Genomic DNA, 18505 nt, shown 5'->3' with positions numbered 1-18505 from the left:
GTCTCAATGACTTCCCTTTACACTTATCAAGCACTTACCTTTTGGCCGCCCCTTTGGGGGGAAAACTGGCACGTCATGCAAGAAACTGGCAACTTATAACCCAGGACAAATGGGTTTTAAATATAGTATAAATAAAACAAAATCCACGTCAGCAGAACCAGCAGCAAAAAATCCAATCCATTGGATTTTTTGCTGCTGGTTCTGCTGACGTGGATTTTGTTTTATTTATTTGTTTGTTTTAATTTTTCTGTTTTAAATATAGTATCCCAGGGATACAGATTTCATTTCCATATGTTGTCAATCCCAAACGATGGCCAGACCTGCCCACCAGATCAGTTGGCAGAGGCCCAGAAACAAGTACTGTCCCTCATGAACATGGGGGCTATTCATCCGGTACCAGAAGAGGAAAAGGGACAAGGTTTCTATTCAAGACTTTTCCTGGTACCCAGAAAAGACAAATCATGGCATCCAGTTCTGGACTTATCTACTCTAAACACATTTCTGGACATTCCAAAATTCAAGATGCTGACTCTTCAACAGTTACTTCCTAAGCTAGGCAAAGATGCCTGGTTGGTAACTCTAGACTTAAGAGGCTTACCTGCTTATCCCAATCAGGGAATCTTGCAGAAGATACCTCCGCTTCAAAGCAGGATACTTGCATTACCAGTTCTCTGCACTGCCCTTTGGCTTATCTACTGCACACAGGGTCTTCACAAAGTGACTGGCTCCAGTAATTGCATTTTGCAGACAAAGAAATATTCAAATATATCCATATCTGGACGATTGTCTAATTCAGGCAGAAAACAGGGACATTCTTCTAAAATATCTGGCGTTTGTAAAAAGGGTTCTAACTTGTCTAGGGTGCACAATAAACAAAAGGAAATCACAAATGGTACCCTCTCAAAAAATTACATTCCTGGGTGCAAGCTTGAATACAACTGCCCAGATGGCTTACCTTACGCCAGAAAAGCAAATTAATTTGGTAACTTACTTCAAACAGGTGGCCACAAAAACCCTGCTATCTGCAAGACAAATTCTGCAAGCCTTGGGGTTCATGGCCTCCTGCATTCTTCTAATTCCGTATGCAAGACTGCATATGAGGAAACTTCAGTGGTACTTAAAAAGTTTATGGAGTCAACACTGTCACAGCCTGGAAACAATTATTCCTCTCCTACCTTGCCTGCAACTAGAGTTCCTGTGGTGAGCAGAGACCTGCCACCAAAACAAGGGACTGCCATTCACTCCACCCCCTGCCACCCAAACTCTAACTACAGATGCATCAGACTATGCTTGGGGGGGCTCATCTGGCAGGGAACTGCATTCAGGGCAAATGGAGCCCAAATCAAATGCACCTTCATATCAATCAAAAAGTGATGCTAGCTGTACAGAATGCACTGACAGCCTTCAAGGACTACCTTCATCCAGGACAATTAATGATAAAGACAAGACAACACCACAGTTATGTGGTACATAAACAAGCAAGGGGGGTACACACTCCTACCCCCTTTGCAGACTAGCCATTGCATTGTGGAACATGGCCTTGACCTATCAAATACAGCTACAAGCTCAATTCCTGCCAGGAAAGCTGAATACTTTGGCAAACGAACTAAGCAGAAACCTCATGGACCCACACGAATGGAAACTGGAACCACGGATTTTCAACATGTTGACATACACATGGGGGAGTCCAGACATAGATCGTTTTGCTTCACCCCAGAACTATCAGTTGGACAAATTCTGCACAAGAATTCATCACAAAAAAGCCTGGAAAGTGGATGCTCTATCATTCAGCTGGAAAAAACTATCAGTCTATGCTTTTCCCCCTCTGCCTCTGCTCTCCAAAGTTCTATTAAAAGTCCCACCGTGGCACCTGCCTCAGACACCTTACTTACTGTCTCAGCAGAACAACCAAATTCTGCACACTCCGCTCCAAACTTTGAATCTTACAGCGTGGCTAATCACCTAAATTCACCCTTAACATCCCTCAGCAAACCTGTGATGGATGTCTTTTTGGAGGCAAGAAGGCCTAGTACTAGAAAATCTTATGCTGACAAATGGAAAAGATTTTGTGCCTGGAATCAGTCACAAGGGATAAGCACAGCAGTGCCCAATATTCCTCAAATTTTACAATACTTAACTGAGATGCTTCACAAGGGCCTGTCCTTTTCTTCCATAAAAATCCATGCCTCAGCCATTTCAGCTCATTACAACACAGAGCCTCCCCTCTTCTCTCATCCTCTGCTAAAGCAGTATCTCAGAGTGGCCAAAAACTTAAGACCACCTAGGAGAGCTCCAACCACTGCCTGGGACCTCAATTTTGTATTGGAAAAACTTACTCTTCCTCCTTTCGAGCCAGCTGCTACTGCAGACTTAAATTTCTCTCTTGAAAAACAACTTTCCTTTTAGCAGTCACTTCAGCTAGAAGGATTTCTGAATTATAGGTTCTTATGGCAGTGGAGCTTTTCATTATTTTTCATGTGGACAGCGTGTCTCTCAGGACCAATCCATCCTTCATGCCTAAGGTGGTATCCAGTGTGGCTCTTAATCAAACCATTCATTTGCCAACTTTCTTTCCCAATCCACAGAGTAAGGGGGAGCAGATTCTGTATTCATTGGATGTACACAGATAGCTTAGATTTTACTTAAACAGAACAAAATCTCTAAAAGAAATCTGATCAACTACTGGTGTCATTTGCTGCAGGGGCAGAGGGAAAGGCTATTTCAAAGCAGGAACCTACCAGAGACATTCTAGAAGCTGCTACCTGGAGTTCAGTTCATACATTCACCAAACATTACCATTTACCTCTTTTCTCTAAATCCAGAGCAGGCTTTGCCACTGCTGTCCTGCAGGGCCTTATAACTGGTCCTAATGCTATATAAATCCATCCTCCCAACCATAGCTTTGGGAAACTACCCAAATGTAATGACTGCAACAATGAAACATGAACATAGTACAGTTGTGTGCACTTACCATAAATGTAGATGTTCGAGTGTATTCACTGTTACAGTCCTGGTTACCCTCCCTCCAACCCCCAACCCCCTGTTTTTTCGCTTTCTGTACTTATACTTTCCTTTACTATGCTTAAAAGCCTTTTTGGTGTATTTGCTTTAGTTTGCAGATATATATATATTTCTGTGTTTTTAATTACTTAAATATTTGGCTCCCCATTTGCGGGGCACCTGACATCTGGGGCAAGAAAAACTGATATAATGGCATCGGCTGCATGTTTTATACCCCTGATGACCTGACGTCATGGAAGAAGGGACAGCAACCGATGCAGGACCCAAGACTTTATTAATCAGACTGACTGAGGACAACCCTAAATGTAATGACTGCAACAGTGAATACACTCGAACATCTACATTTATGGTTAGTGTACACAACTGTACTTTCAGAGAGAGAATGTGTTGAGTAGCGGTTTGGGATGCTAAGCTAACGGTTCAGCTCTGTAAGTGGTCAGTGTATAGTCCTAGTCTGGGTGAGAATGTTGAAAGCCCACATCCAGGAGTGGATATGTCCTTTACGCTTTTTGGTTCAGGCTTCATTTGGTGAATTGGTAATGCAGTCTATTTTGTGTGCGCTTTTCTTTTATTTTATTTCCTTTTTTTGTAGTTTAACCTGGTGGGTACCAATGACATGACTCAACACCATCTCTCTGGTAGCCATCATATGTGTTTAAGGCAGTGGAGCAGATCAAGGGACCATAGCCTCTGTTCCTCACATACTTGTATAGTACACTTATTGGCAGTTGTGGATTCAACCCCCTCCAGTGACAGTTTGGTCTTCACATGTGATAGTAAGTTGGGCAGTCCATAACAACATGGTTAAAGGGTAAGAGCCATTGGGTTTCAGATTGTTTGAGGTAAACACAAGGGACTTATACAAGACATTAAAGACATGGAAGAATCCAAAAGGTAGTAAAAAAAAAAGCTGCAGATGAGGTACAGTTTGAAGTAACTGTATATGTTGTTGAAGCAGGGGGAGGGATGAACAGACTGAACAGGCCCAATGATTGTCATTTGCTACAGATTTAGCTTGTTGATGGTAACATTTGCAGTATAAAATAACCTTCTGCACATAACTACTTAGTTGCCTGATGGTTGGCGGAACATTTCATTGTTTGTATATCATTTTAGAATATACTATGCATTGGTATCCCCTCTAAAAACTGGCTTTATTTTCTGTGTTAGTGTAAATGATGTCCCTTAATGAAAACAATAAGGTATAGGTCTTTGTTACCCTCCAAGCAAAGCTCACTAAACTGTTCTGTTTTCCTATAGCAAACTCTCATCCTACAATGATTGCTGTACAGCGTTGGCTGACTGTCCCAGATGTTTCAGCATATTCTTGGCAGTACTGAATAAGCACCAAAAGAAGCAGGTCAGATTGCCTAATTATGTTACTACATTTTATTATACACTGTAACAGTGATGGGGAATCTGTTCAGCCCATTGTCACGGATACTTTCTTTGATTTTAATTACTGACCATTTCATTTGACTTACTTTATGTGGCTAGTGAATACATCTGTTCTAATTTACTGTTTCTTTTCTCTGCATACCCAAACAGTAGTGGGAATGTTGTCTTTTAGTGTAACACAGTCGTAAATCATTTTATTATGAAGAGATCTGTTTTTTAGTGGTATAGACTGTGGATCCCCTTTGCCCCTGGGATGGGGTAAAACGGTTATGGGAGATGGAAAACAAGAATAAATTATTGCTGTAAACCAGACTGTGAAACTAACTACCACCCCACACAAGAGACCACATTGCCAAATGATTGCAAATCAAAGATAATGGAAATAATACTTACTAAGAAAATATATAGATATGTTATAATCTGAAATAGCCACCCAGAGACAGGAAATTTGGTGATCCTTTGAAGTTCTTTGTAATGTGCCCCCATACTTTGCAGAGGTTGCTTTTGTTCTGGACTTTTATCTGCCATTATGATTGTGTTATTTTGATGACTGTTCTGTAATGTCATACTTGTGCTACCACTGCATAGAGATTTTCCTTTGAAGTGTGAAAACTCTGCATATTTGAACAAAAATATGTCAATAAAAATACTAGAATGTGAACTATTCACTTATTAAATACATGCGTGCACACAAATTTTTAAGTAAACTCATTTCAAGTTAAATCATTTGTGCAATACATACAAGCACTTGTTAAGAATAAAGTTTTATTCTTTGCATAATAAAAAAAATGTTTGATTAGATATTTTATTAAAAATAATAATTAAGCAATAACCCACGCCTGGGTGTGGATAATGCTGGATTTACCCATGGTTGGTGTGGTTTGGTCAAGAGGGTGAAGCCCCAGTGGCCAAACAAAGGCAACTGTGGGTAAATCCAGCATTACCCACACCCAGAAGTGGGTTATTGCTATTATACAATGACATTATTTTAATAAAAAAAATACTTTCTTTTCTTAAATAATGGCATTGTATAATGCTTCCGTGCTGCCCTTCCGCAGCTGTCCAGTATTCTGTGGCAGTTCTGATGTACTGCGCATGCGTATGCTTATGCAGTACATCAGAGCTGTGTGTAGAAGAAATGGAGAAAGGAAGATCTCCGTTGTTTTTTAAAAGTATCTCGCTATGTTAAGAGTTTAACATAGTGAGATAGCTTTAAAAAAAGCAACGGAGATCTTCCTTTCCATTGCTTTTTTTAAAGCTGTCTCACTATGTTAAACCCGTCATAGACAGAGAGAGATATTTTACTTCTTGCTTGAAATATACTTTGACGCCATGGATATGAAATTCATTTTAGGGTTAGAAAGTTATTTATTGCACATGGATCTTAATCTGCTTTAAAGAAAGGTTTCCAAGTCTGGAGTTAGAAACTGAAAATTAAAAAAAAATCTGAGTTTGTGTTAACAGTTTAAATGTACATATATAACTTTATGGCTTTCAGTGCTTTTTCCTCCATAATTTCGTCTTTATTATCCCTGCTCCTACCCTGGTTGCTGAGTGTTCCTGGTCCCAGACGAATTGTTTGAATTCTCTGTACCTCCTATCCTGTACTAAAAGACCTGCCTAGTCTGTAAAGACCCCTTTCATCCAGTTCCAGCCATCCCAACGCCTGGCCAAAGACTTCTGCTGACCAGTGATTTGATTTTCTTCCCTGTTTCTAATGGATTAAGAAACTCTGTACCTCTTATCCTGCACTAAAGGACCTGCCTAGTCTATAAAAGACCCCTTTCATCCAATTCCAGCCATCCAAACGCCTGGCCAAAGATTTCTGCTGCCCAGTGATTTGATTTTCTTCCCTGTTTCTAACGGATTAAGAAACTCTGTACCTCCTATCCTGCACTAAAGGACCTGCCTAGTCTGTAAAGACCCCTTTCATCCAATTCCAGCCATCCCAACGCTTGGCCAAAGATTTCTGCTGCCCAGTGATTTGATTTTCTTCCCTGTTTCTAAGGGATTAAGAAAGTATGCTACACCCAAGTCCTACTTCAAGTGTATCTGCTTAATTTACATTTTACCTAGTATAGGTTGTAAACTGCTTCTGTGTAAGTTATCCTGTACCAAGCAGAGATAGTTTTTAAGCCTCTGAGTCAGGATACCAGCAGCCATACTCCTCTCTATCTGTGTTCCTACTGCCATATTTCCATACCCCCTGGACTCATTATCTGTTTCACCCCTACCTGCTACCTCTATCACAGTTACCTTGTATTCTATTCTCTGCCCACTAGGTGGCGCTCCAAGCTAGCTTTAGGCTATAACTATCCCCCCCCCACTTTCCCTAGTTTTTCTTCTCTGGATCTTCTCTGAGTTTCCCCTTGCCTACCTGTGAATCTTTCTGCATTGTTCTGCTGCTCTTATCCCTTTCTCTTCACATCCTGTAGCTCCATTATACCTCTTCTATTTTCCACCCACTCCACTATCCTTTTTTACCTCCAACCTGCTGTACCAAACTCTACTTATCTCTGACCACCTTCTCTGCACCTGGAACCTGTTACTCTCTGATTGTCTCTGCAAACTCTTCATCTACCTCCTCTAACCCGCTCCGTTCGCCCTACGGGCAAACTCCGCTCCCCTACCCTACCCCTTATTCTCACCCACCACCAGTGCTATTAGCTTTATACTTGCATAGCCACACTCCCTACCTATCACAATCTACTTCCACTTAATACCCCCACTCCCTACAACAATAATTCCGGAACAATACTTAATCACCTTTACACCCTCCCCCTTACCTGTCCTTACTATTACCTCCTATTTTTACCAACTAAACTTAACTTCCTTTCACATTTATAACCTTATAACAACTCATATTAAACTTTTTTTCCCTCAGTCCACTCTACCTCTTACAACTCTCTCTCCTCCTTCTGTCACCTCTCTTTTCACCTGTTACTAGACACCTTTATTCCTACACAATACAAGACACCTTCCTTCATCTCACGCCACCCTTTCCTATTCAATTCCTACACAATACAAAACACCTTCCTTCATCTCACGCCACCCTTACCTATTCAACCCAATGGCCTCTAAACATAACTCTATTTACACATTCTAGCTTCCCTAACTTTAGCATTCACACTAACCTTCTTTGAACATTATTCTCTGCTTAAACAGCACCACTACTACCAACAAACCCAACCATTTTCACATATAAATTCCCTCAACCACATTAACATAACCTCTACTTCTAGCTGTATACTTCCAAAGTACCACAGATCTACCCATATCGCTTACTTCCATGACAAGAAACCCCCCTTACAACTACTTTAAAATCATAAAACTAATACAAAAACCTCAACAACATCCCCTCTTAGATGGTGATATCCATCCAAACCCTGACCCCGATACAAGACTTCCCAGTGACCCACTTAACCAAAAACCCCACACCACCTCTACCCCAACAAGTTCATCTAACTCCCTTCTGATAGCTCACCTTAACATCCGTAGCATTAACAATAAAATATCCCATCTTCATGCACTCCTAGATGTACACAAATTTGATATCCTCTGTATTACTGAAACTTGGCTTAAACCTCAACCAAAGACCATGAGATTACCCCCAGGATATAACATCCTGAGAAAAGACTGTATTACCAAAGAAGGTGTGGGGAGTAGCCATGTTTTATAACTCCAAGTATCGCCCTTCAGTGTGCCACTTCCCACAAACTCCATTACAGAAATTCTTTTAGCCAAACTTCAAATCAATAACTATAAATCCATCTATATAATCTATTCCTATCTTCCCCCCGGTAACAATATCAGTACTCTAGAAAATATACTCAGTGGATAATCTACCCACCTACCCCAGGAAACCGTTGTGTTAGGTGACTTTAATATAGACTGAGCTACCTGTAGGTCCCCCAATCCCATTAACCACATAAATCTTTATGGTTTCTCACAAATGATAACCACCCTTACTAGAACCCACAAACAAAGTGGTACGGAAACCACACTAGACTGGAGTCTCGTAAACTGTCACCCTACTACTTATAAACCAGGAACCCTTGCAGATGACATCAGTGACCATGCTCTAACCTATATAATTAAACAAAAACTTCATAGGCCCAATGCTACTATTTTCAAAACTTCCCATTCTAAATAAAACTTTCACCCTGCGAACTTCCAAACAGAACTGAAGGCATGCGACTGGTCACCACTGCTCCATCTTCAACTTGATGAAGCAGTCACCTACTTTAATACTAGAATCCTTCAAATCCTAGATTACCATGCCCCTATCGCTCCTCCCGAATAAAGACCAAAACTGCCCCATGGCTCACAAAACAAACTAGGCAAAAAATCCTCCTAAGAAATAAAATCTGGGCCAAGTGGAGAGCCTCTAAAAGCCCTTATGACCACCATTACTTTAAACAATTAAGAAATGTCACCAAAAAAGAAATTCTGCTAGACAAAAAAAAACTTTTACCTCCAACAAACCCACAAACAAAAACCACAAAATTTCTGGTCAGCTATGAACAAACTACTTCACCCAGGGCACTCCAAGTCTCCTACCCCATCAGGAATCACCCACAATAACCCTAAACTAATAGCAGATACTTTATGGAAGCTATACAAACTCTAGCTATTGCTCTGCCACCCACTAGTTCCCTCCCTCCGAATAACACAACAAATTCAGTTCCTTCTTTTCACATGCAACCAGTACCTGCATCCCTCATTTGTAACCTCCTTCAAAAACTCAAGCCATGCACCCCTTCTGCTGACTGTCTACCAGCAGAATACCTGCAAATTGCAGCTAAAGCCATTGCCTACCCTATTTCTATCCTTATTAATAGAACTATTTCAGAAAGTAAAATCCCTTTTATATGGAAGGTCTCTCTCATTATTCCTCTACATAAAGGCGGGACATCAACTGATATTTCCAACTTTAGACCAATCGCCTTACTCTCTCCTATAGCTAAAATAATGGAAAAATGCATCCACCAACAACTACTTGACCATCTCCTCCACAACAATTTACTTGCCAACTGCCAACATGGTTTCAGACCATTCCATAGTACTTCAACTGCCCTGCTATCCTTTTCTGACTGTATAAACAAAAATCATAACAATAACTCTTTCCTCTGCACTGTTTATCGACCTTTCAAAAGCCTTCGATATGGTCAACCATAATCTGCTTATTGAGGTATTAAAAGCCCATTCACTGGATGCACAGGCATTGCTCTGGTTTAAATCCTATTTAGAGAACCGACATCAAGCAGTCCTTTGGGACAATAAGCTTTCAACTCCCCTCCCCGTAAACATTGGAGTACGTCAAGGCTTTATCCTAGGCCCTCTTCTCTTTACAGTGTTTATTAATGACTTAAATACTAAAATTCCTCAAGCCACCTGCATACAATATGCTGATGATTCTACTTTAATCTGCTCAGCTAGGTCCCCAACTTCACTCCAGACCCTCACCCAATCTGTATTTCATACTGTTGAAAATTGGTTCATGCAACACTGCTTCCTCCTGAACCCCAAAAAAAAAACAAAATTATTACTCTTTACTCCTACTCAAAAATCACCACAAATTTACTTCACAATAACCTCTAACAATGGAGCCACCATATCTCCTGATACTACAACCCGTCTCCTGGGCATAACTATAGATAACAACCTTAGCTATGACAATCACATCAACACTACCATAAAATCTGTCAACAAAAAACTAGGTTCCCTGTATAGAATCAAACCCTTCCTTACACCAACAGCCAGAACCACTATAGCCCAGACTCACCTGATCTCTTACCTGTTCTATGCTGCTGCCATTTATACTAATCTTTCTAAAAACAACCTTAACAAACTTGCCACTAGCTATAATAACATAGCCAAATTTGCCACTGGCAACCCTTTTAGAACCCACCACTGTCTCAACCTCAAACAATTGGGATGGTTAGAACTGCAGCACCAACTACTTTGTCATCAACTTACTAGAACCCAAAAAAATACTTTACCACCCCAATAATACCTGAATCCTGTCTAATCTGACTACCCCTTACAAAAGCCTTTCAACTCTTCTCTCAGCTAATAAGTTTCTAGTTTCCACTATTAAATCTAGCAACAAAGCTGGGGACTCTCTATTCACTAACACTGTGGCAAAAGCCTGGAACCAGCTTCCAAGTGAACTTTCTGTCTCTTCCACACATCTTTTTAAAAAACATCTCAAAGAACATCTTAAAACTCACTGGCTTTGTCCCTGCACAAATCCTGACTGATTTTTTACGTTACCCATTCCTGCTGTCCCTTTTACTTCACTTCTCCAGTGTACTATATTGCTCAAACCATTCAATGTCCTTTTTACTGTACTATGTTTCCTACCTGTACTAACAAATTAACCTGAAACCATCCTCTATCCTAAAAAAAAAAACTTTTTTAAAATGCATTACTCTTTGTGTTTTTTTCCCTGTCAAATATTGTTTATTTTTCTATATTTGATCTTAGTTCATTCCCCTCTAAATAACTCAGCACACATTTTTTCTTTTTCTCTCCCAAATATTCAAATATTGTTATTATATGTACTTGATTATTGCTTAATTTTTATATTAATATTGTATAATAAGTTTTCTATCTATACTTGGAGCTTTTCTCCCTGGCCCTCTACTGAAAATGGGCATGTATCCAGTTAGACTAGCCCGGTCAATAAATGTAAATAAAATAAAATAAAAATGTACTCCTCATTACCCTACATTATTAACTAAAAGGGTGTGTGACACAAGGGAAACACTGCCAGCACAGCTAGCTGGAATTTTGTAAATAATTGTGTCATTTGAGAATATTAATATGATTTATATAGAAATGTAACAAAAGGAGACATTGCCAGCCCAGCTATCTGGAATTTTGTAAATAGCTGTATGTCATTTGTGAATAACAGCATGATGCAATTGCTTATATTACCAAATGTATTAGAACTATATGTTATGCGCTTATTAAACTACTGGTACAGAAGTGTGTGTTGAACATGTTTGTACAGTACTGAGCTTCAAGGATGTGTCCACAGTGTACACCCTACTGGAAAAGAACTGAAATGTATATAAACTATATACCTGTGCAAATGTATGTTTTAATAGTAGAAAATGGAACATACATAGTTAACTTGCAAAATTTCAAGAAAATAAGCTGAAATTAAATTGTTTTACGATTGTGTTATAAAAGTTCATTGCAATGCAGCAAGGAGACAGGATGCCTAGAACTAGGGTGCCTTCTGCATTGTTTTGTGTTTTATTGTTTTATGTCTTCTAGCAACTACAAACATTTGAAGGATATGTATTTTTCACACAGAGATGTTAAATCTGGTTAGTTTCTGACAAAAGGGGGTTTAGCTTGGTAACTGAAGTCAGGTGACAAAAAAGTGATATCATCCAAGCTAACCCAGCAGTAATATTTGATATTAATTTAATAACTCTCTCAGAGAGAGAGACTGGGCATTTTGTATGTTGTCTTTGACCTGGAAACATCCAGTCGTCATCATATCTGCACTTGCCTTGCTCTGTAAGTATTTTTTTAGGGAATAGTAACTCTTTTAGATATAGTTAGGAATATAGTAAATATTAGTTTAGATGTTTTCTTTATTTATTTGAGACTGTCCTGCAATGTTGTTTTAAATACTAGTTGTGATTTTGAACTCTGAGGTTACTGTGTTGATTTACTGAGTGTTGTCTTGTTCTTTTATTATTTATTATTACATATATTTAAACCTATCTTTGTGGCTGATATTTGTGAGACATATTTAAGCTCTTAGAGTAATTGCATATCTATTTGGTGACACTGTGCAGCCTACTCCTAAATAGCCTTGCTTAGTCAGACCACCATTTGGATTAATAGTAATATTACTCAGTAAGATCAGACACACTATGTTAAGGGCCTTAAAAGTAGCGAGGCCTTCTGGTGGCAGTGATAACTACCTTATAGTCTGGGCAGAATGGGGCATAGCTAGTAAATCTGTGACAGCCTTTCCCAAGTGTGTGTTTGTGTATAAATCGAGTGTGTGTGTGTGTGTGTGTGTGTGTGTGTGTGTGTGTGTGTGTGTGTGTGTGTGTCAGTGTGTGTCAGCTACTTGGGCAGGCACATGAAGCACTGTTTGGACAAAGATAGTGTTGGGAGGACTTGGCTTGGAACCCTGGCTAAGGACTCAACTCTATAGCTTTGCCAGTGGGGAGTCTTATTGGGGATCTGAAGAGAGAGGGAAAAACCAGTCCCAGACTGACTGTGATCTCTGTGTGCTCTTAAGGGAAATTGTACTTTACTATGCGTGTAATTATAATCCTCCCAGTGTGCACATCCTCCACTGTTGCCAGTGGTGTTGATTGAGGCTCCTTGATTACTGGGTCAGTGCAAGGGTGTCACAGGGTGTATCATATCTAGGTAACATAATATAGTAGCTGGAGGTACTAGGTGCAGAACTGGAAGAGAAGGTTTAATTTTGTTTTTGTATTTTGTTCATACCAGGTTACAAAATTTAAAAAAATTGCAGTATGTAACAAATAGTTGCTCAGGATCTCATTTTGCTGCTTGACAATAAAATAATCTATCAGAATGGAACTGTGCAATGCAGTGCATTGCATATCAAGGAGTTTTGTAAATGATATAGGTAAAAACTGAGGACTGGTATTTAAAATGGCTTGGGTATGTAATACCATTGAATTGCAGTGAATCAGACATTCAGTATATAAATAAATTTGAATGCATTTTGCTTAAAATAGAGAAGCCCTCTATCTGGCTTAGTGAAGATGGTAACCCTACAGTTTTCAGTGGTAAATATAATGGGATAAAGGCTTTGGGTTGACCCTACAGTGAGAGGGTCACTTGACAGAGTGGTGACTGGGGATGGAGAACTGGAAACTTTTTAAGTGAAATGGGGTATTGCCACTGTCCTGAAATTGATGACCTATTTAAATAATTAATTACACCATTACAAGCCAAGTCTTTCACTGTTCAGAAAAACAGCGTGAGTGCACACTTGCCAGTAAAAGGAACAGGACTACTATTCCAGCATTATAAATTCATGCAAGTAACCTGTGCTAATTCAGCAGGATGCAGCAAGTCGGGGACAGAGTTGGCCTGTCCGGCCTAGTACTGATTGTCAGTGGTGTCCCACAGTGCACTGTACTGGTGCCATTTCTTTTCAGGCTGTTCTAAGATAGAAAAGTAGGAAATGGGCTCCAGATAATCAGATATTATAAATTTGGTAGCACAGTTACTTCAGTAAAAGATGCCACTGTTTTCCAAAGTAGTCTATGACAAATACATAACTGATGCAGTAATAATAACCTCAACTTTAAGACAGACAATGCAACACAGGGAGATCTGACAGAAAAGACATACAAGAGACACCAATGCCATTTTCGATCTAGGGGCAATAATAGATAACTTATTCAACGATGTCAAGTCAATTATATGCAAGATGGTCTACAAAACTACATACCTGGTGCAATGTTTAATATCAGTGAATGTAGCCTGATGAGACCGGGCAAAAAAAGGATCCATATCATAATTATAATATTTGTGTACTTTTTTAAAAAAAGACACCCCTTTGAAATATCTAGAGAAAATATTACATCATTGAAGAGCTGGGGAAAATGGCAGGCAGCAGTTAAAATTTGACCATTTTGTAGCTACCAAAATCACAAAAGTATATTCTGTAGTCTATCTAACGAGCACGTTTGATTATTCCAGGGAGGTCATTGTACCATATTATATCTCACTGATACAAAGTATTATTGAATACACCACTGCATTTTGTAACTTCCAGGCAAACCACCTAACATAATTTGAAAAGATGCAATGTTTGCTAGCTAGAAAGATAACAGCGCTGTAAAACTCAAATTACGGAAAAAGTTTCCAGAAGTTGTCATTGTATTATACTGATACTTAGAGGTGACTTTTGGGTAGTCTATAAAACAGTGTCTGATGCAGTTTTATTTAAAAAGGATTTATTTGGAATGTACTGACTGGGCATCATACCTCTCAACTTCTTAGGGCAAAAATTCTGGACAAAGCTAAACTAACACACAAAGGGCTAAAATCAAGGACAGATTTTAAATAGTCTTAGAAACTTAGAAAGTTACTAACATAACAGGTTATGCATTAACAAGCATTTTCTGAAGGATGTGAAGTCTGAAACAAATTTTTCCATAAAACCATAATGTTTTTGATGTGCAAACTAAAAATATGAGGTACATATCTAGACATTCTATGAAATTCTGAACAGTTGAGAGGTATACCAGGGTGCTAACACCCGAAAAGGAAACCTGTTGCTACAAAAAGGGATCTCTGTATAAAAAAATGTAACCGGTTACATGGGCTTTACCTTAGTCAGAACTAGTCAGTCTTTGCTTTCTTTCAAAATTAATGTTGATATGACAAGAAATTAAGTGAAGTTATGCAAGCAAGCTTTCTGAAGCTCAGTAGGTTGTAAGCTTGACAAATTATCCTGTGAACCTCTGAGCAACTCTTACCAAGGGATTTATGCCCTGTTGTTAACTCTTCATTTTCAAGTATTGATTTTTTTTATTTTGAAGCACAGAAGATCATTATATGTGAATTGTTTTAGAAACACAATAAACCTGCATGTCATCTCAGACTGTGCATTTTCACAGGAATCCTGATGTGTGGTTTTCCCAATTTTGGATTGTCCGCAGAGGTCTGCAATAAACCGGTTTTACCTGAGAAGTGAACCTGTGATTTTAGCTATGAAAAGAAAACTCATTTCTTTTCAGCTGATTCAATGACACTGACTTTAGCTCCTTTGCAAATTTACTAGAAGTGACTTTTTTGGTCTCTACTGAGAAATTTTGTAAAATAATATTTGTTCCTTTGTTTATTTAGTTTGCTAGGTGTTCACTTTCAGTAGTTAAGTGTACTATGGACTGAGAATGGTGGAATATTTTAAATTTGTCAGTTTCATGAAGGAGGTGAGTTAGACTCATTATTGGAGTTTAAAAGTATGCTTCTGTTTTCACTACTGTTATAATGAACCTTGACTTATTGAAATATCCTACAGTACCTCCTTAGCCACGATGGTTTCCAGTTCCTTGGCCAGAAGGAAAGCTTCATCTAATTGAGAAGGATAATACAGATGTTTGTCTCAGTCTGTATTGGTAAGCGTCTCCACCATCTATATGTTTCTTTCAGTTAAAAAGCCCTAAAAAATGTAAACAAATTTGATACTGGGAGATTCAAATGCAGCATGTGCTACACATATTCAAGGCAGGATAACTTGCAAAGTTGATTGCTAAAAAGTCAACTTTCCCATGAACCCACAGCTACAAAAAACAAAAAAAACTTAGGTTGTGGATTCATCGTCCTCTATGAACAAGGTGCTGCACCCCCACATCCCACAACTTAATTATCTTTACTCCACAGTCAAATATTCTCAGGATTGAAGGGCATCTCTTTTTCACAGGGTTGCCTAATCTCTTAGAATCAGTACCAAGATTCTGGTGTCTGAATTAGATTTGTCCATAGGAAAATTGATATTTTGACTGCCGTATTTCTTAATGGAACCTGAGTGGATAACATTCTCATTCTTCTTATTTTACTATGTTCCCTGTGGTGGTGGTTGTATTTATGGAATATGTTGTATTTATGGAATATGCTCAAAAATTATTTTATTACTGTATGGAAAATTAGATGCAAGGGCACTCACCCCTTCCAGGGATCATCACCTTATAGTCTTGAAGAACAGAACACTGAGAGATCTGTTGAACCTCAAACTGTTTCATTTGGAGTGCTGTGGTCCTGGTAGAGCTTAGAATCATGTAACAGATGTTTCACTTCAAATTACACAGATGAAAGGTATCACTCAGAAAACTATACTTAGTTGTATTTTAAGAGAAGAAACTTTGACCAGTTTTATATACACCATTGTTAAAAGGTACCACTGGTGAATGCAGCACCCTTTGCAAGATAGTTGGTGAAGGATTCTGCTTTAAAAATATGTAGTTTCCTCAAAAGAGAACCCTAACATCCAGAAATTAAATTTGGAGGATCCTGCTCAGGCTAGAGTTACCGAGATATATAGCCCAAAATCCAAGCCTTATGGCAGTGTACATTGCTGAGTGCCTAGCTGCCATGTGACCCTTTTAATCTGGCCAGGCTCATCCCATAATGGTAACATAGAATCATCTTATAGGATCATCAATTGCAAAGAAATGGGTGTGGGCTGGGTGTATGCCAGACAGGTGACAGACGTGTGCAGGATGGATTTAGACAACTTAGATCTTGTCAATGGAAAATAGCTTTAGGTATGTTGACCTTCACTGACAAGGAATGAGCCTGAATTCATGCAGACGTTTGAAAAGCAAAACTGGCCAATATGCAGCTACTTCTTCACAATTTATAACTATCTGACTGTCATCTACCTCTCTCCATTACTGTCTTTATCTCCCCATTACATGGAACTCCTCAATACTCCTTCATAGTTTGGAAGCATCTTCATCCTATAATTTCTTCACTGTCTCCTACTCAGTATCTATTTTCAGCTGATTCCATTTGAAAATAACTACACTATTATAAACTTCATACTTGCTAATATTTTACTGTATTCTTTATTTAACTGTCATATTTTCATTAACTGTCATATCATTACAATTTTATGTATGTTCATTTACTATTCTATGTATGCACATTTGCTATTTTGTTTGCACATTTACTATTTTATGTTTGTTTGTCTTTTCGGCTTTTCCCGGTTAGGGGTCGCCACAGTGGAACTCCGGTCCGCTGATGATTGGCAGTTACTTTTTATGGTTTCGAGTTGCCAGCCCGATGCCCAACCTTCAGCAAAGGCATGCCCATTCACGCATGTCTTTCAGAGGCCACTCGAGCGGGGAGGACATGCAGGCTCCACACAGAAGGCACACCAGCCGAGAATCGAACAGGAGAACCTCTTGCTGTAAGGTAACATATTCTATGTATTTACATTTATTTTTTGATTAACTGTCATATCATTACTAGTCTACATATGTATAGTTATTATTTTTTGATTAATTGTTTTATCGTTACTATTCTATGTAAGCATGTACATTTATTGTGCAAATCTGGTATACCTGCCTTCTACTCATTCTGTAAAACAGAACATTTCTCCCTGAGTCACTGCTGAAAATGGGACTTGTGCCCAGTCTACCTTTCCTGGCAAACAAAAGTAATAAATAAATAAATAATGGTTAGATATTGTTAAACTGACCTATTTACATTTTTGTGGCTCTGGAGCCCAGACTGTCTGGGGGTGTTTTCTTTTCTATATTCTTTAGTTGTGCCCATTCCCAAGACACTCAAAAGTCCCCACCTTAGGGGTATGTAGCTGATATTTTTTATGTAGACAAGAGAATCGTTACACTGCATCTGTGAGTCACCAAGAAGAAAATGCTTACTGTTATTTGTGCCTATATACCAAACAACTTTACAAAGAAAGTATATGAGTTGCAGCTGTCAGTGGAAAAAGCTTTGTAGTCTGACTGAGAGACCTCAGCTTTCACCTTCAGAATGATAGAAATACCTGAGGGCGGCATACCTTTGAGAAACTGCTTCCCAGATAGGAACCTAAATAGTGAGTTGTTTTTGGTTTTCATTGCTAGTTATGGGCTCCCCTATAAAAAGTACTATGTTTGGACACAAGTAGGCCTGTAAGTGTGCTTGGTATGAAAACATTGTGGACATAAGGTCAATGATGGACTTTTTTGTTATGACAGTTAATGAAAATATGGCAGTTAAATAAAGAATACAGTAAAATATTACCAAATATCAAGCTTATAACAGTGTAGTTACCGTCAAATGGAATCAGCTGAAAATACACACTGAGAAGGAGACAGTGAAGAACTCTTGAGTGATGAGTGGAGCAGAGCTTGTTAGTTGCTCACCACTTAGCAGTGAGTTAAATTTGCAAAACAGGACATGGATGGACTGACCTGGGAGACATACATGAATAGTAAATTGGGAGTATTTGGTGGATGCTTCTGAATTAGATTAGCTCAACAGCTACCTCTAAAATGGCTTCTCTTTGCTCAGAATGGGTCTGTGGACATTGTTCTGAATTGCCCATGTT

General features: G+C 38.9%; 1 protein-coding gene across 3 annotated transcripts in view; it reads left to right on the top strand.

Annotated features, from left to right (window-relative positions):
- Positions 1-18505, top strand: part of ARMC2 (armadillo repeat containing 2) — a 1279645-nt gene that overhangs the window by 782349 nt on the left and 478791 nt on the right. For all 3 annotated transcript variants that reach the window (XM_044065306.1, XM_044065323.1, XM_044065313.1), the window contains exon 12: positions 4282-4381. In XM_044065306.1, coding sequence (XP_043921241.1) covers positions 4282-4381 — 100 coding nt within the window. The remainder of the gene's footprint in view (positions 1-4281; positions 4382-18505) is intronic.

Source organism: Protopterus annectens, chromosome 1.part0 (genome assembly GCF_019279795.1).
Source record: "Protopterus annectens isolate FY-2018-M chromosome 1.part0, PAN1.0, whole genome shotgun sequence".
Classification (NCBI taxonomy): domain Eukaryota; kingdom Metazoa; phylum Chordata; order Ceratodontiformes; family Protopteridae; genus Protopterus; species Protopterus annectens.
Note: the sequence above shows the minus strand (reverse complement) of the source record. Positions and strands in the feature narration are given on the sequence as shown.